At 43.2% G+C, this 27,249-nt stretch overlaps 1 protein-coding gene across 4 annotated transcripts in view; it reads right to left on the reverse strand.

The window, feature by feature from the left end:
* The window catches only part of ZBBX (zinc finger B-box domain containing), a 182,708-nt gene extending 157,831 nt beyond the window's left edge, over positions 1-24,877 (reverse strand). For 3 of the 4 annotated variants that reach the window (XM_030217101.1, XM_030217100.1, XM_030217098.1), the window contains exons 1-3: positions 24,513-24,877; positions 5,407-5,550; positions 2,561-2,674 (exon numbers count right to left, since the gene is read on the reverse strand). In XM_030217101.1, coding sequence (XP_030072961.1) covers positions 2,561-2,674; positions 5,407-5,474 — 182 coding nt within the window. In that variant the 5' untranslated portion in view covers positions 5,475-5,550; positions 24,513-24,877. Of the gene's footprint in view, positions 1-2,560; positions 2,675-5,406; positions 5,572-24,512 lie in introns of all 4 variants that reach the window. The other variant, XM_030217099.1, reaches the window with a different exon arrangement.
* Positions 24,878-27,249: the final 2,372 nt, after the last annotated feature.

Here is a 27,249-nt window from a genome sequence, read left to right on the forward strand (position 1 = left end):
TGGCCCCTGAGCCTCTGAACTGTCCATTGAACACCTTCCACATCTGTGGGAAGAATGCCCAAGTCATGCACCCTGGATCCAATGTCGGAATGAATTATGCAGCAGAGCTAGCACTGGTCCTAGTGATTCCCACAAATACAGAAGACAAAGATCTTCTTCCAAGATGGCCATAAAGTAGATGCTCAGCCAAGAAGACTTAAAAGGAGGAGTCACAGAGGGCCCTACCCAGTCAGTATTCTGACATAAGTTCCTTGAAAAAATAGACATTGCCATGAAGTTGGTCTCCTCCTGCAAAGATTCACCTGATTTACAACTAGCAGTACCCTCAATAGTATTGTCCTGTTGACGGTGCCGGTACTCAAATGTCAGGCCACCCTTCAGAGGTGGGGTAATCACTGAGGAACCCACCGCACAATAGCCCCCTGCAACCAGTCACAGAATCTATGGCAAGACAGAATTGGTATGTAGAGCCTGAGCTCTTTCATTAAAACTTGGGGACCATGGGTCAATTTTAGCAGACAATGGAAAAGATGCCGGTACTCAGTACCCCCAAGTTCCCCCTCAAAAAAAGCCCTGCCTGTTGATAGAAAAGTCTTCACCCAGTGCATCTAAATAGCAGTGCCACTCCTTGACACACCCTTCAGCAACCACCAATACTGGGTATGAGCTCTATCAAGCACTTCAATCAGGCATAGTACGTGCTGACTTTTGAATAGACTCAGCATCAGCCCCCTCATGTAGCAGGTAAATCCTATGAGCAGTGAGTCTTATCAGCTGGGCCACCTCTCCAATCAACCACCACATCTAATGGCCTACATCAACAATTATGAAATTTTGCTTCCTACCTACAATGGATATTGTTAATTGTCCATAATGAATCCCTGCATTGCCAGGATCAATAAACCCTAACTTTACCCTGCTCAGTCATCACCAGTGCTCTGCCCTGCGAAGCATGAATACTATCTACAGGACATCACATTTCAAGAAAACAAGAACTATCTGCAGTGAACCACATTTCAAAGAAAATGAACTTTTCTAAACATTCCTCTGCCAACCAGACAATATATTTTGTTTTGCAAAGTTTTTTCTATATTGTCAGTTTGGCAGAGGAATAACATATAGTAAATGACGGCAGATAAAGACCTGAACGGGTCCGTCCAGTCTGCCCAACAACATAAACTCATTTTACATGGTATGTGCTACTTTAAATGTATACCCGAGTTTGATTTGTCCCTGCCTTTCTCAGGGTACAGACTGTAAAAGTCTGCCCAGCACTGTTCTTGTACTAAAAGTTCTGAAGCTAACGTCGAAGCCCCTAAAAATTTACACGCCAGCCTATCCATATCTATTCAGCCATGATCAGGGCGCAGACCGTAAAAGTCCACCTAGTACTGGTTTTACTCTCCAATTACCAGCGTTGCCGAATGTTTAGAAAAGTTCATTTTCTTTGAAATGTGTTTTACTGCAGATATAGCGTTACTGTCATTGATAAGCATTACTATTACCACTCAGCAACCAGCTCAATATTTGAACCCCCATTTTCTTTCGCTCCCTCACTCTGATTTGAGGACTGAATATGGGTTTGGTTTTGTTCTTGGGAATGTTTTCCTGTTTTGCTTTATAGTACCTTTGTTTTCTGTCAAGCGTTACTCTTGAAATACGTAATTTAAAAATTCTTATAAATCAAAATAAAAACAAAACAAAAACTAGGCTGTGTCCCCTAATGAGAACATCACTAACAATGGGGGGGGGGGGGGTGCTTGACATCAGCAGCCAAAGAAAGCAGGCACAACACACAACAGACATCAGGAAGACCACATTAATCCATTTTGGAGTTGATAACAGCAAAGCTTCTGCCCCCAAGTCTGTCTCCTCTGCCCCATCCTAGCTCATCCAAAACACACAGAACCTTGAATAGCATTTTAGGCCTGTACATTATCTCTATATATAAAAGGCACCACCAACGTTCTAAATGAAGCCTCCAGCTGGAAGTGTGAAGGGGGAGAGATATCCGGTTTCCCCATGAGTGTCTGCCCCGCCCTTGCTCTCTCTGTAACACAAACAGTGAAGGAAAACACAGCAAAGCACGAAATCAAATCGCTCTCTCTGTAACAGTGAAGGACTCAGAGGGGGGAGGGGAGAGAGGGCAGAAGCCCTCACTATCTCTGTAACACAAACACAGCACAGCAAGAAACTTAACACTGAAGGACTCGACTCCGAGGGGGGAGGGGACAGACGGCACAGGGGAAGGGAGAGAGAGGGCAGAGGGCAGGGACACACACACTCCCACATGCACAAAGAAAACCTTGCTAGCCCCCGTTTCATTTGCATCAGAAACGGGGCTTTTTTACTAGTCATATATATTTGCCCAAGTATAAGGTAACATTACAGCAGGACTAGTAGGTTCTACTTTAATTTTACAGCAAATTGGGGCCAAAGAAACTGACTTATTAGCCATCAATGGGCTTTATGGTACTTATAATAAATAGCTTAATCTACTTGTTTCAGTTTATAAAAAGAATAAATCATTTTTTAAATGTAAATATTAAGTTAGCCTTACTCTCTCTCTTCTTTTTCTCTGCTCATACTTCGACGTAGTTGTATCAGTTTCTCCTCCATTTCCTGGTTTTCTAGCTCTAGTTGTACCGTTTCCAAGTGCAGTTCTCTTAAGTGCCTACAGAATTTAAAAGTCTATCAGTAATAATAAAGTTTTATCTATAGTATGACAAATCAGTAAGAATGACATGGACTTGTTGCCTTCAGTGTTACCTGTTTAAAAGTAACGTGGTGTGGTTGCTCCGTTAGTCCACTTGGCTGTATTGATATAAAAGTTAACAAAAACAAAATGTAGGCAATACCTTTTAATTTGACTATTTAAATGCATGTCTGACCAGGTTTCAAAAGACTGATTCCATTTACCAAGTTCAGGGAAAAGAAGCTGGCTACTGTAAAAGATACTGCCTAAATATGGAAGTAAATCACAAGATGCACTAAAATAGTGACGTAAAATAAGCCTGGGTAGATGGGGATAGGGGAGAAAAAGGGTTGGTGTGTATGAATGGAGATAAAACTGACAAATGCACACAACAGAATTATGTCTGATAATAGGTGAGCAAAACATAGCAGCCAGATATAATTAAAGCCAGCGTGTTTTTCCCCAATCAAAGAAAAAATTTACACCGAAGAACCAATCTCACGCTAATTAGAAAAAAAGAGTTGATTATATCTGGCTGCCATGTTTTCCATCAGATGATACCGAGGTAGACTGTGGGGGGACAATATTCATTGAGTGTTAGATTTTTGAATGTTATAATTTTTTTTGTGACACGGTTAAAAGAACATCACATTTTTTTAAATTACTCTTGATAAGATGACCAGAGTATTAGTTCTTTTCATTAGTGTTTTTTTTTTCTGTTACTGAGAGTTGTTTTCCACTGATGTTTTTGCAATCTACTGGTCAGAGCCTGTGAGAGAAATCCACAATTGAGCTATGTGTTTGTGTACAAGCTTTGGCTTGGTGCCAGCCCAGGGCAGTTGAGGCTCATTTAACAGTAACTATTTTATTAAGTGACACCTTTTTCCCGGTGGACCTAAAGGCAAAGTAGCAGTTTGTTGCTAGTTTATATAAAAATTTACCACAGCATTAAAAAGCATGTACTCAAACAGTATATACTGCCACTTCAATTTAAATAGTAAAAATGTCTCCCTTCCTGTCAAGTGTATGAGCAGAGTCTGGCTCATACACTGACAGGAACAGAGAAAGTGAAAATAAAAAAAAGTTTGGAAGCACTCACAACCCCCTACCCCTATCACAAAAATTCCAGGATCCTTGCACGACACCCAGCACAGGAAAACCCTCACGAGTACCTTCATGGTGCTGGATCCCTCCAGGACCAATAATACTTACCTGGTCTGGGGAGGCCTTCAGAAGCATCCCTCGCACTGCCAGTACCTTGTAAAATGGAAATGCCCGACATCTAGCAGTGCATCTAGACACACTGGTAGGGGACAGAAAGGCATAAAAAATAATGGCATTACAAGATGACAGTGGTGACAGATGCCACGGGATACCTCACCACACCAAGGAAGCACTTTTGGTGCACAGAGGACCAAGCAGGATGGAGGCTCTGTAACTGAGGTCCTACCTGTGCTGGAAGCCCAAGCTCAGGATGCACTGACCCATGGTGCCCCAGACCTGGTAGGCCTGAGGCAAGGGTGGCTACCTAGCCCACATGCCACGAGGTCTCCGAGATGAAGTGGTGTACCACCTTATATAACCCTGATCCACCCATACCGATTCTTATATCAGTCCTGCGCTGAAGCAAAAATTCTGTGCTAAAGAAAAATAAATTCAGGACAACTGGACTCATCCCCATCCCCCATCACCCTCAAAAATAAGCCCTTTCCCAATTCAGTGTATCTCCATGCAGGCTGCCTGAGCTAGTCTTTAGCGCAATGATTTTACTGCAGATTTTTCTGTGCCAAACCCCTTGTTGACTCAGGATTAAGGCTAGCACAGGAAAATCAAAAGTAAACCACTGTACTAAAGGACAGCACAGTCTATTACATACGGCCCCATAAGTCTTAGGTTCCTTCTGAAGCATTTGATCATTTTAAAATTTCAAATGTCTGATATTCTTAAATAGTTCTGGAGTTTCATTTTCGTACCCTGATCACAAAGTCACTGATGAATTCCTTTGCTGCCACCCCCCCCCCCCCCCCCCCCCCAAAAAAAATATTTTTGAACAGGCCTTTACGTTGCTCTTCTTTCTGATGTATACAAAAGCAAGGAAACATCTCGGTAAAGGAACATTTTACAGGGTCAGATCACTGCACCAATGATGACCTTACGATTAGTATGCTCATTACAAGACCATTTTAATCTGTTAATATGCCCCATGATATATGCTAACTGGCCACCATTTTCAGTTATTTCTTACTGGCTAACTTACATTTAAGAGAGCTAAACCATCTGACATACCTTTTTCGAAAACTGAATTCCCCTTATCTGCTCATTCTGTTGATAGCACTGGTCACCTGTCCTCTCCAGTGGATTTTCCAAATCAGAACATTCTTTGAATCTGCTTTATCTTTAATTACTTGACTGTTGGTTTCCCAGGCTAACTGATGGGAGCATGAGTGCTTGGTGAAGTTTGCTCAGATTTAGGAACAATAACCAAAATATCGCTTGGCAGTTTTTCTCTGTTGATCCCTTTCTATGTGCTTGGTTTGTTATTTATTTTTTATGAAACTATGGGGCTCATTTTCAAAGCACTTAGACTTACAAAGTTCCATAGGTTACTATGTAAATTTTTAGATTTCATTTTAGTGCATTATTGAAAACAATCATTTTCTATTCTATATATTTTTAACAAAATCACTTAGAATTAAAGATAATGCACTTACTTTGCTTTTATTTTTGCTGCATATCCACTTTTGGAACCAGGGCATGTTACAAAGTCACTGGTGTTCATAGTTTTTAAAGTATATGCCTCAGAAACTTGAAAAGTTTATTCTGGCAAACTGTATTGGCATAGGTCATCTGCTGAACTGAAAAAGAAAAGGACAGATCTGTACAAGTGAATATATATCTTCAAGTAAAGGAGTTAAAGAGAAACATCTTCAGAGTAAAATACATCTCAAATCGAATTCAAATATACTATATATTATATATTTTCGATCATATTTGTCAACTTTGAGCTGGCCATTGTGGATGTGCAGCCTGCATATATTGTGTTGTACACTAGCCAGTCTTTGTGCAACTAGCATGCATGCTGCCAATGAGAGAGGCCAGAGTGCAGGGACATTCAGTGGTGGCATAGTGGGGCATGGTATGGCACAAGAGGTGGTCCCTGTGGCAGCAGAATGCCCAGGAGAGCCACAGCAAGGAGACAGCATAGTAGACCCTCTTATGCCTGGGAGAGATGTGGTGTGGCATAGCATAGCAGGCTCTGGTAAACAGCAGCATGTCAATGGAGGAACAGTACAGCACTGGACTGCTCAAGAGACAATACAGTGTTGCCAGGGTATGGTATATGAGAAGTAGTGTCTACCCATTTATGATGGGCCCTTTCAGCTAGTAAATATCTTTGGTAGCATATCCATTTAAGGTGCAAAGGTTATTTAATAATCTTTAGTAAATGACTGCCTGTTTGTAAATACAAAACATTTGCACAATACAAGATAGAAGAAACATAGTACTGAAAAGTAGTACAATTTTATTTATTTATTTATTGCACTTGTATCCCACATTTTCCCACCTATTTGCAGGCTCAATGTGGCTTACAGGAGACCTGTTATAGCATAACTATACCAGGTTAGAGAAAACAATTGGTATTACATAGAGGTAAACGAATAGAGGTAGGTTTGAACAAGTCATTATTGGAAAATACATTCTGTGCTATTTTGGTTAGGTATTGTGTTGTCATTAGTTAAGGGTTTTCGTGGTAGGCTTTGCTAAAGAGGTATGTCTTCAGGGATTTGCGGAAATCTGTCAGTTCTTTGATCGTTCTTAGGTTTATTGGGAGAGAGTTCCACATCTGCGTGCTTATATAAGAGACGCTAGATGCATGTGTTAGTTTGTATTTTATTCCTTTGCAGTTGGGGAAGTGTAGGTTAAGAAAGGTGCGGGTAGATCTCTTAGCATTTCTGGGTGGCAGGTCTACGAGGCCTAGCATGTAAGTCGGGGCATCTCCATAAATGATTTTATGAACAATTGTGCAGATTTTGAATGTGGTTCGTTCTTTCAATGGTAGCCAGTGTAGTTTCTTTCTTAGGGGTTTAGCGCTTTCATATTTTGTTTTCCCAAATATGAGTCTGGCTGCTGTGTTTTGGGCTGTTTGAACTTTTTTGATGATCTGTTCTTTGCAGCCAGCAAAGAGTGCATTGCAACAATCTAGATGACTTAGCACCAATGACTGCACCAGTTTCATGAAAATGGCCCTTGGGAAGTAGGGCTTTACTCTTTTGAGTTTCCACATGGCATGGAACACTTTTTTAGTTGTATTCTTCACATGGTTTTCAAGTGTGAAATTTCAATCAATGGTGACTCCCAGAATTTTCAAGTTGTCTGAGACAGGGAGGGTAACGTTTGGGGTGGTTATGGTGTTGAATTTGTGTGTATTCTATTGTGAGGTGATTATAAGTCATTGTGTTTTTTTCTGCGTTGAGTTTCAGTTGAAATGCATCCACCCAGGAGTGCATGATTTGGAAGCTTTGGTTGATTTCGTTAGTAATTTCTTTTAGGTCTTGTTTAAATGGGATGTAGATCGTGACATCGTCTGCAAATATATATGGGTTGAGCTGTTGGTTACCTAATAGCTTGGCTTGGGGTGTCATCATTAGGTTGAAGAGGGTTGGTGAAAGGGGGATCCTTGTGGTACACTGCATTCAGGAATCCATTTTAAGCATAAAACATTATTTCTAGTTTATAATAGCTCCATTATGAGCAGGATAGACAATTATGTGTTTCTGTTCACAAAGCATCTTCAGTTTCGTCCCATGTGTCAAAAAGAATTACAGAACTCAAAGACAGTTACAGAGGCTCTAAAAGCTTAGAAAAGATGCCTATACTCACTTGTAAACTGGCTTAGAACTACAAAAACACTGAGACAATAAGGAAAGTAAAAATCCAATATGCATGGGCTTAAATCTTCACATTCCCTATCATTCATCCTTCTACCAACTACGGAGATTTTTGGACCCATTTCTTTATTGAGACCAAGAAGTGAAATTTGTTCTTACCTGATCATTTCCTTTCTTTGAATCCTGCTAGAGTAGTCTAGACCAAGGGTTCTCAACTCAGTCCTTGGGTCTCACCTAGCCAATCAGGTTTTCAGGATACCCACAATGAATATGGCATGAAATAAACTTGAATACAATGGAGGTAGGGACATGCAAATCCATCTCATGCATATTCACAGCAGACATCCTGAAAGTCTAACTGGCTAAGAGTGTGTCCCATGAACTGGGTTGAGAACCCCCTGGTCCAGACAGATAGACTAAGAACCTCAACCAACAGATAGCAGCAGAGAACACTGATTTGAGTGACATTATGCAGGCATTATATCAGATATGATTAAAAATAACAACAATAAAAAATCTTTTGAAAAAGGATAGTTTGGATCAGACAATTATGAGAAATTAGAGACCAATTTCAGTATTGACGTTTTTGGCAAAGTGATTGAAAAAGTTGTATTGAAACAGTTGACGCAGTTTGTGGAGAGAGCACATGTTAGACCCCTACCAGTATGAATTTCAACTGGGTCAGTGTTAAGTCATTGTTGGTCTCTACATTCTATGAACTCAAGTGTGGTATGTGTAGGCCTTTGACAATATATCAAGTGTGCAAATGAATGAATGAATAAATAATCAAATCAATTTTGTTTGTTTGGTTTCACCGGATGTGTCCTCTTCATTTGGCACTGTGGATGTTCAAATTTTATTAGAAAAAATGTTCTCGATGGGGATTGGTGGTTCGGTTTATGATGGGTTTTTTTAATATTTTAATGATTGTTTTATGCAGGTGAAGAGTGGGTGTTCTGTTTCCAAAATTGTTCCTCTACATAAGGGGGTGCCATGGGATGCTTTTTAATCTTTATTTAGCATCGCTAGGAAGGGTGTTTCAGGATTTGAATGTCAGTTACCATTTTTAGGTGGACGATGTTCAGCTTTTTTTTCATATGGCCAACTGGACAACAGTGCTTGTAGACAAGTTATCACTTTGATTAGGTAAGGTGGAAGACTGGATGAGTCATCTTAAGTTAGCCTTAGTTTTAGCAAAAAACTTGAGTTGATGCTTGTGGGGAGGTGTGTAGATTCTTCTTGGCCTTACCTGCAGAGAGGGGAGGGAGTCCTAATTGTTGTGGGTGATGTTAAAATTTCTGTTCACAGGCAGATGAGAGTGTTAGGAGGTTTGTTGGACTCCATATTATCTATGCAAGAACAAGTTATGTCTGTGGTCAAGTCATTCTTTCAAATGCACCTACTGAGTACATTAAAACCAAATGTTGTCAAGTTATGATTTTAGAATTTAGTGCAATGTTTGGTGATGCAAAAGCTAAATTATTGTAATGCTCTGTACTTGGGGATGGCCTTTTTTCATTGCAAAGCACTACATGTGATACAGAATGCTACCGAACAATTGATTTGGGGAGTAACTAGATTTGAATGTGCTGGTCCACTGTTGAAGCAAATATATTGGCTACCAGTACAATTGCAAATTTTGTTTAAAGGTTTGACATTTATCTGGCCATTTATTTAGAAACACCTTGGTATTTGTCCAAATTCTCGGTTTCATACCATCCTCGCCATTCCCCAAGATCTAAGGCAGGCATGCGGCTTTCTATTAATCAGTTGTTAAAGGACACAGAATGTGGACACAAGGGCCACAGCTATCTCGGTGGCAGGTCCTGTCCCTTGGAGCTAATTACCTGGACATTTGCAGATGAGCAATGGATTGCAACGGTTTAAGACATTACTACTACTACTACATTTTTAGAAACACATTTATGAAAGCTTGTATGTTAAGCAGATAGAATTCAGAGAAGTTTTTATTATACAGTAGTACATATTGACTGTTTTGATATGCAGCAGTATATGTAGATTGTTTTGTTGACCATATTGGTAAAATCATTATTTGTGTAATTTTTGTGTTTTATGTTTTTAAATGTGTGCATATTTCGGAACCCACCTAGGTGTTAGGCAGGCTATAAGTTTTTAAAATAAATAAAATATGAGTGTTGCAGCTCTGGGATTTGGCAGTAAATCATTGACAAAGCTGTATAACAAACCACCTAACAACAAACCCCCTAAAAAGTGAAAAGAAAAATTCCTGTATACCTCTAAGTTCAAAGCTGAGATCATGCTTCAACTCTTAAGATTAAACTTGCTGATGGGTCATCCTCCCCAAGGGAAAATTAGTCTTCCAGGGCAGGTCCTGGGCTGGTCTAGCAGGAATCAAGAAAAGAAAATTAGCAGACGAGAACAAATTTTGCCTTCCTTATCATCCAGCTAGAACAGCCCAGACTGATGAGATGTACCCAAGCTTCCAGGAATGAGAAAGGAAGAAGACAAAGCCCCCTTAGGCATCACCTTCCCAGCACAGATATCTAGTCTGTAATGCTTAAACGAGGGCAGTGATAACCACATCATTGCCCTGCAAACATCCTCTAGCGTAACCACACCAACCCCTACCCAAGTCACCTGTACCCCAGTCAAGTGAACCTAGAGACCAGGCAGGATTTCTTTGCAAATCAAAATGCAGGCTGACCCAACAACCTCCTTGGTTCACCTGGCCAAAGACAACTTCTATGCTGCTTCACCCCTATGCAGACCACTAAATACAACTGAGACTGCCCATCGTACGAAAAGAATCTGTGATCTTCAAATATCAAGCAGAAACCTCCAAATGTCCACAGACTGGAGAACCTTGTCAGACTCCCACTGCTTCTCTCTTGGGAAGGCATGCAGGCACTTTGGCTGGTTAATGTGACAACAACTTTCTTAGTATCAGCGTACACTGTTCTGAACTAGCAGATGTTATCCCTTCCCACCAGCAGATGGAGGTACAGAAAACTGAATTTAACCAGTGACATCACCGGTTATAATCTGTAGTGCTCTCTGGAACAATCCAGTATTTTGCTCTACCTTCCAGCAGATGGTGTTCTGTCCTTGGCCTAGTTCTCCCACTCTGCTGGCTGCAGCCACACAGCATGGTCGAGCCTAATGGCCGCTCCCAAGTCAAAGTCTCAGGACTTCCTTGGTTAAGCAGCCCCCAGTTGTATTTCTTAGTGCCTCTTGGCTTTGGCTTGGAACCAAGAGATCTCACTTGAGGAGAGCAGGTCCTCATCCCCACACCCTTCTTGCCCGTTCACCCTATTTGGGTGTGTTCCCCAGAAGCTCCCTCTGCAGCCCCTCCAAATTGTCCTGGGAAGCCTTTCTCCCTGTTTTAGGGAATAAGGCTTTTTTGCTGTTCCTGTCATTAAAAAAAAGAGAAGCCGAGCAACCCTTAACAGGGAAATCCCTTGACTTGTGGCTGTAATTAAAGGAATTCCCTTTATTTGCACTTCCAGAAAGTGTCAGAGCCGGAGGGGAACAGCACCCAGTTCCCCAGGTCAAGGCAAGGTTCAGCCAGAAAGTCAGGCCTAAGCATGTCTGGCATGTGGCCAGGGATACCCTCCAGGAAGTGCTGCTCTGTGTGCAGGAACCGACAGCTCAGCACAGCTCCCAGTTCAGTCTACACACACTGCAATGGGCCCAATTTCAGCAGGAACGTCTGCCATTTGTTTCCCTTGGGGATTTCATCTCCCGCTGATGACCTGTCCCTTCCACATTGAGGCTCAAGTAGGTGGGGGGGACCTACCTCCCCTACCCCCCCTGGGGCCTTTTTGGGAGGGGAGACCTTGGAGCTTTTTGGGTCCAGAGCCTGACACAGTTAGCCCATCCAATGTCTGATGCCTCATGGCTTTGCCCTGCAGTTCAGCTTTGAAGAAACAGGCTACTGTGCCCACTCTGCAGCAACCGTGCACCCTCAGGACAATGGAGCTGATGCCTCCAGAAGAGCACAGCCAGGAATGGTACTCCATTTATTTTGTCGCCCTGAAGAAAGGTGGCGCCCCCTGTCCTATCTTGGACCTCAAACAGGTCAATGTTTGCCTCAGGGTCCAACACTCATAGCCTCGGTATGGCTGGGGGAGTTTCTGACTTCCCTGGACCTCACAGAGACTTATCGCCATATCCCTATTGTGGATCATCGCAGGTGATGTCTACGCTTCTATGTGTTGGGCTAGCATTCTCAGTTTCAGGCCTTGCTTTTTGGCCTGGCTATGGCACCACAAATGTTTTCCAAGGTCATTGTGGTGGTGGTGACACTGCACCTTTGGCGTCAGAGGGTTCAGGTTCACCTATACCTGGATGACTGGCTGATTCAGGTGGACACAGCAGCGAGACCCTTCAAGCCACCGATCAGATCTACCTTCTGGTGTCCCTGGGGTGAGATCATCTCAAGAGCCATCTATAACCATCTCAGGTTCTGGAGTACCTGGGAGTTTGCTTTAACATGATCCAGGGGATGGTGTTTCTCCTAGAGGAGCGGGCAAGGAAGCACTAGTTGTGCAAGTTTCCGTGGACCATGGTCTCGGACTACTTAAGTTCTTGGGCTCCACAGCAACAACTCTGGAGGTGGTGCCCTGGGCGAGAGCTCATATGCACCCTCTGCAGCAGGCCCTGTTGTCACGGTGGGCTCTGGTCTCTCAGAACTTTTCTGCTTACGCCTAGGGCCAGGCTCAGTCTGGCCTGGTGGGGCAGTTCAGTGAATCTATTGGTGGGGGGGGGGGGGCCTTCTGGATCCTCCTCAGTGAGTGCTTAGTCACCACAGATGCAAGTCTCCCCAACTGGGGAGCTCACTCTCTGGGGAAAGTAGCACAGGGCACCAGGTCCAGCAACTGACCAGAGACCTGGACGGTCCGGTTGGCTCTGCTGGAGTTTCAGCCGCTCCTTGAAATGAAAGTGGTCAGAGTGACAACAGACAATATGATAGCAGTGGCGTACATCAACAGGCAGAGCCAAGACCTAAAGTCAGGAAGTGTCCCTGGAAGTGGCAAGCCTCTGCATGTTCTTTCAGTGGTCCATATTGCGGGCAAGGACAAGGTGCAAGCAGACTTTCTCAGGTTGCTCTCTTCTGAATTAGGGAGAGTGGGAGCTTGGACAGCAGGTCTTTCAGCTCATAGTGGACTGCTGGGGGCCCTCTTCAGTTCGACTTGATGGCCTCACAAGCCAATGCGAAGGTGGATCGCTTCTTCAGTTGATGCAGGAACCTGGCTTCTCAGGGGATAGATACCCTGGTTCAGCCTTGGCCAGCAAGCTGCTCTATGTGTTCCCTCCATGGCCTCTCATGCGCCAAATGTTGTCTGGGGTATGACAGCCATCACTGTTCTTTTATGGGCAGCAGGAACAGGGAGAGAATCTCCTAACAGGATTTTCTTTCCAAATTTTTAACTGTGCAGACCTGAAGAGGAGGAGGATGGCCACCAACATTTCTTTCAGGTATAGTTTCCAGGAAGGGAGCTCCAGAGGAAGAAAGGTGGCTCACCTCACACCTCTCCTTTGGCAGACAAGCAGCCCCGGCTGCTCACAGTCTCACAATCCTGGTGACCTTTTAATCAGCAGACATGCAGCTCCACACCAAGTACCAGCCCCTTACCTTGTTAGGTAGGTATGAGAGCATAAGTGTTGCCATGCTGGAACAGACCTAAAGGACAATCAAGCCCAGTATCCTGTTTCCAACATTGGCCGATACAGGTCACAAGTCCCTAGCAAGGTCCCAAAAGAGTACAATAGATTTTATGCTGTTTATCCAAATGAATGATCCTGCAGAAAACACATAAACCACTGTAATACCTAACCTCATATTCCTAGCTTACTGTTGCTCTAACAAACAATGATCAAGCACATCAAACACAGCTGTAAGATCTAATGACACCACAAGAGCCACTCTACCTTTGTCCAACTGTACCCGAACATCACTTAGCAATAAAGCTAATAGCATCTCAGTTCCATAACCTGCTCAGAAACCCAATTGGAAAGGGCTTTAACACCCCAACCTTATCCACATACTCGACCAACTGTTGGAATACTACCCTCTCCACCAACTTTGCCATTAAACTCAGGTTCGATATAGCTACATCTAACACATCTTTCCAAGATCCATTCAGGACAGGGACGCACCACTGCTTTCTTCCAGGGAGCCGGAACTACTCCTTCTTCTAAACACCTACATATTAGACCAAACACCAGTGGTAATAACTCCTGGCGCTGCTGCTTAACCCATAAGGAGGTAATTGGGTCCAAACCCACTCCCACCCGTAGTCCCTTCCAACTCTACATAAATTCATCTTAAGTGGGCATCCTAAACTTTCCCCAACCATCAACCATGGATCCTCCTCTCGTCTCCCCAATATTTCCTGCCCCATCCCTGATGCCATCTATTTCAAACCAATACACAAGTCTATCACCTTCCAGACAAATGAATCTGCCAAGAGATCAGCAGGTGGCATCCTCCCTCATCCCCCTTCAGGCCTCCTCTCATGCCTGGACCTCTTTACTCTCACCTTCAAAAGCTGAGCTCTTTCACGTCACCTCTCCAACCCCAGACTATTTCCTTCCATCGTTCAGATTACTTCTGCAACTCCAGCTGTCTCTGCCCCCTTTCCAGCTTGGTCCCAACATTTCTACCCACCTGTGCAGGCCACAGCAGTGGATACTGCCCTACCTCTTAGAGCACAGTCCAGTATTTACTGTGATTTATGTCCTCCTAGACCTGCTATGAGAGCCTCGCCATGGCCAGTACTCTGTTCCATCTATCCATAGCCAGAAATTCCTTGGATTCTCTGATCTATACCAGCAGCCCACACCATTCTCAGTTCTCCTGTAGTCCACATTAGCCATCTCACCTCCTCACATCCAGTTCCAAAAGTCAATTTGGAATTCATGTTAAGGATGTAAATTCTAGCATGTGCCCCAAACCAACATCACCTCATGTTTGGCAACACCATTCTGTACAGTCTATGCACTTGCACAATTGCAACAACCACTCATTTTTATATATAGGATAGCTTTACCTAAATTACTGAATGACTTAGGGCTATCTAGTGATTTATACATCTCTATTAGGTGAAGCAACAAGACAACAGGCGATATCTTAACTAGACTAGCATGACACAGTTTTGACTAACTGAACTATTCCCCTTTCACCAAGTCAGTGTAAACTGAGCTAAGGGTGATGCTGCCTGAACATACAAATAAACTGTAGGCTGTAGTAATGTAAGTGTATATTCAAGCAATATCTTCCGTGAGCTCATTTTGTACTGACCTGATAATGCATAATTCTTCAAAACAAATCACAAACATAAGTTAGTCCAATAAACATTACCTACAACTTGTTGGTTGACCTTTGCTCTTCTAAACTATTCAATGTCATGCACATACATTACAAGACTAGAAACTAGCCTTTATGAAATAAGCTACTAACCTATAATGCAGTATGTAATGGCTGTATTATATTCTTTTCTGAATGTCAAGCTAAGTGAAAATATATGATGCATGAATGCCAAACATAATCAGCTTGCCAAGATCACACCATAATTTTGTCAGTCGTCATTCAGCCTCCTGCAATTTGAACTAAGTTGTTAAAAAAATCATAATTTGCAACAGTCTAAATTTTGGTTGCTTATTTTATCATCTGAAAAATTCAGCCAACGTATCTATACAAGACTTTGAAATACAAAATCATAATTTGTATCAGAATCTAAATTTTGATTGCTCATTTTATCTTTTGAAAAATTCAACCAACATATCTATACTAGACTTTGAAATACCAAACATTTATACAAAACAAATTATAGTAAAAATGTGAAAATGCATCAAGGTTATCTGCCTTTCATATCCTATATAATAATTCTCACCTCCAACAGGATGTGCTTGGGACTGTGCCTGCCGGAAGTGGTCTGCCAGGCAGGCAGGCACTGACCTCAGTGATATCAGTGACAGACAATTTGGCAAAGCAAAACAATCAGAGTGCTGGCCATTAGGACACAGGGTAGATAGGAGAGTTTTAAAAGACTGAAGGAAACGAAAGTGTTAAACTGGAGAAGGGGGGGGGGGGGAGTTGTGAATGACTGAAAGACAAGCAAATTTGGGACAGGAAAACAATCTCAATGCTGGCCATTAGCACACAGGTAGATAGGAGAGTTTTAAAAGACTGAAGGAACCAAAAGTGTTCAGGGGGGGGGCAAGTTCTGAATGAATGAAAGAAATGAAAATTTACGAGAGGAACACAATCTGAATGCCGGGCATTTGTACACAGAGTAGATAGGACACTTTAAAAAAAAAAAAATGAAGGACATGAAAGTATTACATCTTGGGGGAGGGGTGAGGAGGAAAGCGGTGGGGTATCCGGATACTGGGCGTTAGGGCCACGGGGGTACATAGACTTTTGAAAGCCTTAAGGAACCCAAAGTGTGGGAAGGAGGAGGAAAAGGAGGGGAGGGAACGGGGTGAGGGGCATTAGGAACAGGGGAGGGGGCCCTGTCACACACACTCATTCTCACAAACACACTGTCACACAGACAGTCTCACTCTGTCACACACCCACACATTCACTCTGGCTCTCTCTCTCAAACTTACACACTCCCAGGAAAACCTTGCTAGCGCCCGTTTCATTCGTTCAAGTAATGGGCCTTTTTTACTAGTAAAGTATATTTTGTGTATATCTAACTTAGCCATAACCTAACATGTTACTAGCATAAATAACTGAACATTAGTACTCACCCTCCCAGCTTCACTTTTACCTATCCTTATAGTACTTGGTTACTGTCCCTTCCTTCTTTGACACTCCTGTTTTGTGTTCAAACCCACTTCACACTCCACAATGTATCATATAATTTCTCTCTCGTATTATTGTTCATATCATAGAATGATACTCCTAGGGAATTCAGCACAATTATGCAATGTAAAATTGCCATACAATTTCCTTCCTGTCATTCCGACTAGAATTGTTCACTGCAGATTGGCAGGTGACAGAGGATCAGGATCCTTACATTTCATCAGCCCCCCACCCTTGTCCAGTGGGAGGCAAGTTCAGGCAACAGTATCTGCACTGGCCCAGACTGATCAGAAGGCAGTGGCAGAAATGTCAGCATGAACCTTGCAGTGTAGGATAGAGCCCACATCAGCAGAAAAAGGCTTGGGAAGTTTAGTTGGTATGAGGATAGAGGAATGAGGACTGAAGAGGAGTTCAATCTAGTGGAGTGCGGGAAAAAGTGTCTGGGGCAGCCTTCTGATACCTTCTTACAGAGGCAGTGGTGTGCTGGAGCTGGCTTGCAAGAGTCTTTTTTTTTTTTTTTTTTTTTTTTTTTTGCAAACCGGCTGTTGCGCCAGGTCAGCTAGGGAGCGATCCTCCTACACATCTGCAGTCTCCGCTCTCCATACTGAAAAAATGACTGCCATAAGTTTCAGTGGCAGTCTCGTGAGATTGCCACTGCTGCAGCCACAGGAACTCACAGCAGCTATTTTCAATACATGGGCAGAAGCACAGGAGGATCGCTCCTGACCCAGCTGATCACTGGACCACCATGAAGGTAAGGAAGAGATTTATTTTTCCTCATTCACACAGGAGCATGGGTTGGTGGGTCCAAGAGCAGGCACAGCCTGGCGCGAGAGGCTGTGGACGAAAGGATAGGATCCGCTGTAGCATGCCTGTGACCTTGTTGCTTTAATTTGCAGAACTTTAGTCATATTTTGCAGAGTGATGAGTTTTTGGCTAGGCGGGGACCGTTTTAAGCCAGTTTTAGCTAGGAGTTGCTTCTGTACCTGGAAGCAGTGGGACATCGTTAGCTTTGAAGTTCATTGGGGGAATATGATCGGGCACATGTTTTCTTCCTTTACTTGGTTACTTTGAACTTCCATTTTTTTCTGAGCTGGTAGGCCGCCTGGTTCTTAGTTGGTTTTGTATCGTTTCGTGAGTAGCTCCAGGGTGCTTATGGGGTGATAAACATCGCAGTTTTGTTTTTCGTGTTTTCGCTCTTCGTTTTGAGAGTGGGAGCGGGTAGAAAGTGTTGGATTATATGGGAGATGTTAATTGGCTATAGGCAGTTTTTTTCTGCTTTAGAAAGCGTAAAAATGGTAAGATTAGGGAACGTATGTACTTGGGTTTTGTTTTTCCTCTTGAAAGCTTAATTTTACCTGTAGTTTCATACTTCGAGGAATCCTGGCTTTTAAGTTACTGTAAATAAATGTAATGTTCCATTAGTAACTTTAAATCTGATATGAATTTGATTATGCAATGATTGTAATTATATGAAATATCAAGGTTTCTCATGCATTTTTCATAATATAAGATTTTGCTGATACCAACAAACCTAGATATAGGCTAAAGGCTTACAATATTGCTCAAGTTATGTGCTAATATTTTATAGCCAGTTGAGAAAAGCTATTTTATAAACCTGCCTAATGCCATTCTGTTTTGTGATATGTCTTGTAGTAGAGGTATAGGTTGATTACCTGAAAATACTGGAATTTATTTTCTTTATGTAGAAATCTAATTTTAAGAAGCAGAGTTCCAGCATCAATAAGTTTGTCATGCCTCTGCTGTTCTTGTTTTTGTACTATGCACCTTGTGCAAGAATTAACTTCTGTTATTTTAGGGGGGTTTTCCCCCAATGAAATCCAGGAGTGCATTAACAATTTGCTGATGTAGTGGGAAAAACAACAATGGTGCAGTTTTAGCATTTTGAGTATAAAAGATATTGAGTATATTGAAAATATGACTTTGGAAATTAGTTGTCCAGAGCTGAAACTTGCTTGGTTGATCATAAACCTTATAACCAACATCAGTAAACAGATAGTAACATAGTAAATGACGGGAGATAAAGACCTGAACAGTCATCTAGTCTGCCCAACAAGATAAACTCGTTTTACATGGTATGTAAGAAAAGTTATAAAAACATCACAGTTACTGGAAGTATCTTTTCTAATTTTGTATTTAGCGGATTATGGAAGAAAATGCAATTCTGTTACTTTTACCAGTATTTTCACTGCATATAGAATCTGGCATTCTTGGGGGGGTCTCCAGTTTTTGTCTGCATGTTTTATGGCTCAGTTGAGGGTCTGTCCATGTTCTGATTCTGCGACTGAGGTGAAAGATTCTGCTGGCACGTAGTGTCTTGTGTCAGAATCTGTAACAGTCCAGCTTGTTCCAATTTCCCATTAGTGGATATATTGGTATATAGGGTGAGAAATAGTCTGATAGTAAATCATATGTCAGATTTAATGTCAATAAATGTATCGTGAAAAGAATTAGCAGACTGGGATGAATAGCAAACAAAGGTTGACTACAGAAACAAGAGTGCGGTAAAAACCAACCAAAGCATTCTGCGAAAATCAACTGGCCATTTGGAATTTACAGTAAAGAATATCATATGTTTTAATATTATTTGTAAATTGGATGCTGCCTGAGAATATTATTTGTACCAATAGAATGTACAATACAGTAACATACATATCTACGGGTGGGTTTTGGGGGAGAAGGGGTTGAGAAAGAAAGAGAGCGAGTGAGAGCCTGTTAAACTTTTAATAGCACTTCACTTCTTAAAGGTATTCAGCACAACAGATTCAACATTTACAGGAATAAAATCCACTCACATTTCACCAATATCTACAAACACATATGTTAGCACTTGTCACCAAACAAATGCAACCCAACTGCTAGACAATCAAAACTAGAGTTTACTAATAAAAAAAATAATGTACAGTGTTTATGTTGAAGAGTATGTGATGGTTAATGGGAAGTACTTCTGATGTAGCCTCCACCAGGGCTGAGCCTAGCTCAAGGATCAGCTGCACCATTTATCTGTTCAAATGAGTCAATCCATTTGGAGTGGGAGGAGTACCAGGAATAGCATTATGAGTGGTCACTCACATCATATAAGCATGCCTCAATGAAGCGTAGTTATATTTTATTGTAAAAATAAACTTTCAAACTCTGCTAACTGACTTTTACCACATTCTCTGGCAATGAGTTTACTTACATGTGAGTGAAAAAATATTTTCTCTGATTGTTCTAAATTTACTACCCAGTAACTTCATTGCGTGCCCTCTAGTCCTTGAATTGATTGTCTACTCTTTCCAAAAATAATTTCTATCCATTCCACTCCACTCAGTATTTTATAGGCCTCTATCACATCTTCCCTAAACTGCCTCTTCTCCAAGCTGAAAAGCCCTAGCTTCTTAGCCTTTCATTATTTATTTATTTATTTATTTGCATCCCACATTTTCCCACCTATTTGCGGGCTCAGTGTGGCTTACAATACATTATGAGTGATGGTAATACAATTAGTTGCAGTAAGATTATGGGTTACATTGTGAAGAGTTATGGGAAGACAGAGTAAATTCAGGATGTCATATGGGGATAGAACAGTGGAAAGTAACGGTAGGGGAATTGAGAGGGGGAAAGACAATATCAAGGGAATATAAAGGTCTAACAATTTTATCTGTGGATAGAGTTTTAAGAGTAGTGATGATGCGGGGGAAGAGAGTTCAGAAGATTTTGTATTGATGCGTATCTGTAATTGTGTATAGACTTCATGTGTTTTGATCCTTGCAGTAGATTTTCTCAAATAGATAAGTCTTCAGTAGTTTGCGGAAGTCGGTCAGCTCGTAGATCGTTTTCAGGTTGCGTGGCAGTGCATTCCAGAATTGTGTGCTCATGTAAGCGAAGGTTGATCATGCAGTGCTTTGTATTTTATGCCTTGCATTTAGGGAATATAGGTCAGTTGTCCCATCCCTTTTATTATTTTCATCACCCTTCTCTGTACCTTTTCTAATTCTGCTATATCTTTTATTGAGATGCAATGACCAAAATTGCACACAATATGTGAAGATCAGTTGCACTATGGACTGATACAAAGCCATTATAATATTCTCAGTTTTGTTCTCCATTCCTTTCCTAATCATTCCTAACATTCTCTTTGCTTTCTTAGCCACCGCACACTAAGCAGACAGTTTCAACGTATCAACAATGATGACACCTAAATCCTTTTCATAGGGGTGGACTTCTAATTAACACTACATCATGTAGTTATAGTTTGGGTCCTCTTCCCTACGCATTACATATCATCTGCCATTTCGATGCCCTGTCTCGTAATGTCCTCTTGCAAATTTTCACAATTCTCTTGCGAGTTAACGTTTTGTCATCTGCAAATCTGATCACCTCATTTGTTATTCTCATTTCCAGATCATTTATAAATATGTTAAAAAAAAGCAGCAGTCCCAGCACAGATCTCTGGGTAACCCCACTATTTACCCTTCTCCATTGAGAATATTGGCTGTAAACCTACTCTATATCTTGTAACCAGTTCTTAATCCACAATAGAACACTGCCTACTATACCATGACTTTTAATCTCCTCACGAGTTGTTCATGAGGTACTTTGCCAAATGTTTTCTGAAAATCCTGCTACACAATATCAAAAGGCTCACCTTAAGTTACTGCGGCTCTAGTTCCAGTCACAGATTACTTCTAAGGCTGTTGGGAAATGCAATTGAAGCATATTATGTTTGAATCATGGGGCTTTGGACCTCTGAGTTAATCAAACACAATCTGAAAGACCAGCATCCAGAACTGCATGTGGGGCCTGCATGTTTGAACCGCAAATGCTCAGTAGATACAGAACCCTGTAGTTCAAATAGAACATGTTTCAATCTCACAGCCCAGCAACCAAAGGGGAAGGGAAGGGAAGGGAAATGGGACTTGATATACCGCCTTTCTGAGGTTTTTGCAACTACATTCAAAGCAGTTTACATATATTCAGGTACTTATTTTGTACCAGGGGCAATGGAGGGTTAAGTGACTTGCCCAGAGACACAAGGAGCTGAAGTGGGAATCGAACTCAGTTCCCCAGGATTAAAGTCCACTGCACTAACCACTAGGCTACTCCTCCACTCCAAAGAAAGAAGGGAGGTAAGAGGCACTAGTGCATGACGAACCAGAGCCACAGTCCCTGCCCACATGTATGGGACAAGGAAAAACCAAGGCCTTGGAAAAGAAGAGCGGAAGATGGTTGGGGCCCAGGAAAAGAGAAGGGACAGAACAGAAGACAGAAAGGGGACATGAGTGACAAGAGAACTGGGGGGGAGGAGAGTACAGAAGAGGCTGGGACTCAGCTACTATGAGAAACATCTACGTGGCTTTCATACATAGGCAACCTGAACACCAATTAATTTATATCTTTTAAGCAGGACTGGCTCAAGGGCCTGTGGCACCCTAAGCCAACTTTTCTACCAATGATGATGCCCCTTCTCTCCCCAGTCCGGTATCTCTCCCTCCCTGCCTGTGATCCAACATCTTCCCTCTCTCCTCCCTCAGCCATAAAACCAGAATCTCTCCCTTTCTCTTCCCTCCCTCCCTCCATGCAGTCCAGCATACCCCTCTGTCTCTCTCTAAGTCCCTCTCTCCTCCCTCAACGAAAAAGGGCACAAAAATCTCAATCCAGAATCTCTCCCTTTTTCTTCCTTTCCTCCACACATATGCAATCCAGCATACCTCTTTGTCAAACCCACACCCTCCCTCCTGTCTACCTTCAGACTGCTCGAGAGCGACAGCAGCGATTCACATACATTTTCTGTGCCCAACCAAGAGCCTTCCCGCTGCCATATGCCGCCTCCCAGAAGAAGACTGGGCATCAGCAGCGTGAGTCAACCGCTGCCATCGCCCTGTAGGAATCTGAAGATAGACTTGGGTGGGGGAACAGAGAGAGGAAGAGAGGGGAATATATGCCAGACCAGGATTTTGGTACTGTTCAACACTGGCACCCTGAGCCAGTGTCTTATCAGGCCCACAGGTTGAGCCAGCCCTGCCACTAAATACATAACATCCAACCCTCTGAAAATTCCACCACCACCACTGACATTTTCTTTTACCCTACTTATTCTACAGGTTCAAATAATGTATGTTATATAACTACACTCAAATATTTCAAAATGTTATCCTCACATCTATCATTCTCAACCAGCTTGCCCTGCGATCTGGCTCTTCTCCGTGCAGGGGACAGGCAACTTTTCAAAGGGCCTATCCCTTGCAAAGAGACACCGACTCTAAGGCATGGCAAAAACCATTGTAAATCAATAATCAAGTGAGGGAACCAATAATATGACTGGTGCAGGTGATCAATCAATTCTCTATAACACCAGAAGGCTTTATTCTCCTTACTCAAATTCAATTTTTATGGATTTTTAATATGCTGTGCTCAGTAACTCTGTGGAGTAACTCTCCCCTGGTAAGCCATTTAAAAGACTTATAATGGTATGTTTATAATTACATAAAAAAATGTTTCTTAGATGTATTGACAGTGCTTAACATCATGCCTTTACAGTTTTTTTGACAGACTGATGATAAATCCCCTTGAAAAGAGTGAAACGCAGCTCCACGTTGGGGATTACGATGGAGTTAGAGGTTTTAATCGCGATGCACTAGTTTTATGGGTGATCTGGAAGCATCACAGTCTACGCACAACGCCAATAAAGATAAGTCCGCTTTTAAGACAATTATTTACACAGACCTTCGGGCGAGTAGCTTGAAGAGTGAAAGCAGGTAGAGAGGAAGGAAGGGTGTGTGCGATGATGGTTGGAGACTGTGTACCCTTATCCAGATTCAATTGGTTTTATGGGCACCACAGAGTTACTGAGCACAGCATATTAAAAATCCATAACAATTGAACTAGAGTAAGAAGAATAAAGCGGGGATGGGGATGGGACGACTTCCCTATGAAGAAAGACTAAGGAGGCTAGGGCTATACAGCTTAGAGAAGAGACGGCTAAGGGGAGACATGATAGAGGTATATAAAATAATGAGTGGAGTGGAACAGGTGGATGTGAAGCGTCTGTTCACGCTTTCCAAAAATACTAGGACTAGGGGGCATGCGATGAAACTACAGTGTAGTAAATTTAAAACAAATCGGAGAAAACTTTTCTTCACCCAACGTGTAATTAAACTCTGGAATTCGTTGCCGGAGAAAGTGGTGAAGGCGGTTAGCTTAGCAGAGTTTAAAAAGGGGTTGGACGGTTTCCTAAAGGACAAGTCCATAAACCGCTACTAAACGGACTTGGAAAAATCCAAAATTCCAGGAATAACATGTATAGAATGTTTGTATGTTTGGGAAGCTTGCCAGGTGCCCTTGGCCTGGATTGGCCGCTGTCGTGGACAGGATGCTGGGCTCAATGGACCCTTGGTCTTTTCCCAGTATGGCATTACTTATGTACTTATGTACCAGGTTTACCACCTTAGAAAATAGTTGGTATTGTAAGCCACTTTGAGCCTGCAAAGAGGTGGGATACAAATGCAATAAATAATAACACTGTAAATTAAAAGTATCAGTTTGCTGTTATTTTGCCTAATTTTTGAAGCCTCTTCCTTTTCTGAGATTTGAACACTCATTTTTTTTTGCAAATTCACCATCGTTCCACGGGCCCACATACCCCACTGGGTGTGTTGGGGGTCTCGTGGATCCTAAGAGAAAGTTAAAATGCACTCGCAAAACACTGATGTTTGAAAAATAGTTTTGCTTTTCATAATCTGATGCCCTCCTCCTGTCCTAACTTTAAGGCCACAGACCCAATATGAGCTTGAGGCTTCTCAGGTAATGCATAAATCTCTGTCATCATTATTATTATTATTTATTGCATTTGTATCCCACATTTTCCCACCTCTTTGCAGGCTCAATGTGGTTTACAATACATCATGGATAGTGGAAATAAAAAGAGAATATACATTTGGTATTCCAGAATGATTTGGGGTTGCATGGTAATGGAATACATGATAGTAATATAACAGAAAGCATTACTAAACATTTCTGGATATATGTGGAGAGTTTCACCTGTCATCTACGCCCCCCCCCCCCCCCGGCCAAGTTATACCAGCAGTAGCTTTAGACTTGGAAAAACTCGCGTGTGGTTTTTTTTTACCTTCCGTTCATTGATAAAGTGAGCACCCAAAGACCTCCTGCAAGCGTTCCATCACTGCCGGCCCTTCACGAGCAGCAGGCGCCCATTCTCCGTCCACCTCCGGAGCCTGCAGGTGTCAAGCCACTCGGAGACCGCCAGCGCTTGCCGACCGTAGAGAGAGGAGAGGGGGTGGGGTGAGGAGCGAGCGGACAAGCGGCCTCTGTCGAAGTCCACCACACGCCCTCGGACGAGCGCCACTTGAAACGAAAGAAGACACCTTTTGTTTTTTTCCCCCCAATCTACCCCCCCTCTCGCGCGCGCGTTGGCGGTCCTGTTTCCAGCGTTACTCGGGGACCTCGCGCGTCTCTCAGCTGGTGGCGGCGCTGCCTCACACAACAAGGCCCGCGCGCCCTGGTTGCCATGGCGACGGCCCTACCTCTTCCCTCCCAGTGTTACCGCAGCAACCGCCGCCGCCGCTGCTGGAGACCGTACCATTTCCAGCCTACAGGGGCACATCCAATCCTCAGTCTCCCCCACCCCCGCGAAGGGTTGCGGTTGTGTGGCGGTCCAGGAGGATGTACCATGTCTGCGATGCCTCCACGTGGTGCGTCGTGTCCCCCCGTAGGTCGGTTGTATAGTTCAGGGTGGTTTTGACGTTTTAGGAGATTGCGTTTGTGTTCTAAAGTAGAGGAGTGTGTTTTATTTGGTTTGTGTTCTATAAAGCTCGGGTAGAATAAGGTGGAGCACTGCTGCAGTCTGTGCGCAGCCGCCAGGCTTAAAGGCAGTACACGGTACTTAAAGTGCTGTGTTCCTAGCCGAAATCGAAGGTATTTCCAGTGTGAGCTGGAAGTTGAGATGTGCAGCCTTTAAGTCCAGAGAGCATAGCGAATCGTTTTCCTGAATCATGGGAAGAAGGGTGCCCAGGGAAACCATCCTGAACTTTTCTCGGACTAGTCATTTGTTCAGGGCCCTTAGGTCTAGGATGGGATCAGTGGCGTAGCAAGGGGGGCTGCCACCTGGGGCGGTTCACTGTAGCACGATGGCATCCCCCCCCGGCACATCAACACCCCCCCCAACCCAGTGCCTACCCTCCTCAACTCCGTCCAACCAGCTCTCGCACCCTACCTTTAAAGAAATCTCAGAAGCCGTGGCGAGGCGCAGCGCCTCACGCCTGCATGTAAAAGAAGTGTGCATCGACTCATCGGGCCTTCCCTCATTCTCTGTCCCGCCCTTGCGGAAATAGGAATTTGCATCAGTGGAGGGCGGGACAGACAGAGTGAGGGAAGGCCCGATGAGATGATCCACACTTTTACATGCAAGCGCGAGGCACTGTACCTCGCCACGGCTTCCGAGATTTCTTTAAAGGTAGGGTGCGGGAGCTGGTTGGACGGAGCTGAGGGTAGGCACTGAGTCTGGGGGTGTTGATGCGCCGAGGGGGGGGTGTCATCGTGCTGCACCCGGGGAGGAGCTGGCAGGGAGCACCCCCCTTGAGCAGACACCCGGGGCGGACCGCCCCCCCCCCCCCCTTGCTACGCCACTGGATGGGATGCATTCCCCATTTTCTTTTGCACAAGGAAGTACCTGGAATAGAATCCCAGCCCTTCTTCTGGTTTCTTCCATTTTCACCTGAGTGTCTTTAGCCTCTTACTGCCTACTGAGGGGTCCTTTTACTAAGCTGTGGTAAGCAATAGTGTGTGCCCCTCCAAGGGACACCACCCTGCAGTGGTGGAGGGGCTTCTGTGTTTCAATGACTCAGAGGCATATGCTGAAGGGTTACCCATATCAGCTTCATCGCTCCCGAATCATATAACCACCATGTCCAAAGGAGTGCAGGAGTGAGTTAGGAGTCCATGCTGAAACGGAAGTCGTTTACATCTGAACCCGAGTTGGCGGTGCCACTCCTAAACCCATAAGAGCTATCAGCTTGGAGTTTTTTGCTCCCGTGGAGGTTACATTGAATATTATCTGGAAGGCGCTCTAGGACCTAACGGTGGTAGTAAATAACTTTGCTTTAAATATAATCTTATTAGTGAGCTACATGGATAACCTAATCGAACCGTTTGAGAAAGAAAAATTGATACAGCAAATGAAGTTCTACAGGAGTAGGAAACGGTTAAGATTTTGAAAATGATAATAGACCAGAAATTTGAACAAAATGAATATTATTACAGATGATTAGTATTGAGATTGTTGTTTTCCCAGAGTTCCGGGTATGACTCCTAAAGATTTCCTCAGAAATATTTCTGAAAATTTTGTTATTTTCCTTTGTAATGATTCCTCTTAGTAATATAAATTATTACTTAGTAATATTAATTCAAAAGGAGTGAAGCCTGTGAAACTGGGTTTACCTTAATCAGTGGGAATTGGATTAGAGACTCAAGTGTTCGCATTGTTAAATAATTAACATAGTAACATAGTAGATGACGGCAGAAAAAGACCTGCACGCTCCATCCAGTCTGCCCAACAAGATAAACTCATATGTGCTACTTTTTGTGTATACCCTACCTTGATTTATACCTGTCCTCTTCAGGGCACAGACCGTACAAGTCTGCCCAGCACTATCCCCGCCTCCCAACCACCAGCCCCGCCTCCCACCACCAGCTCTGGCACAGACCGTATAAGTCTGCCCAGCATTTTCCCCGCCTTCCAACCACCAGCCTTGGCACAGACCGTATAAACCGCTCTCAAAACATCCCTCCTCTCAGTACCCTTCTCCACCACCGCCAACTCCAGGCTCCGCCCTTTCTGCCTCGCCTCA

Source organism: Microcaecilia unicolor, chromosome 10 (assembly GCF_901765095.1).
Source record: "Microcaecilia unicolor chromosome 10, aMicUni1.1, whole genome shotgun sequence".
Lineage (NCBI taxonomy): Eukaryota > Metazoa > Chordata > Amphibia > Gymnophiona > Siphonopidae > Microcaecilia > Microcaecilia unicolor.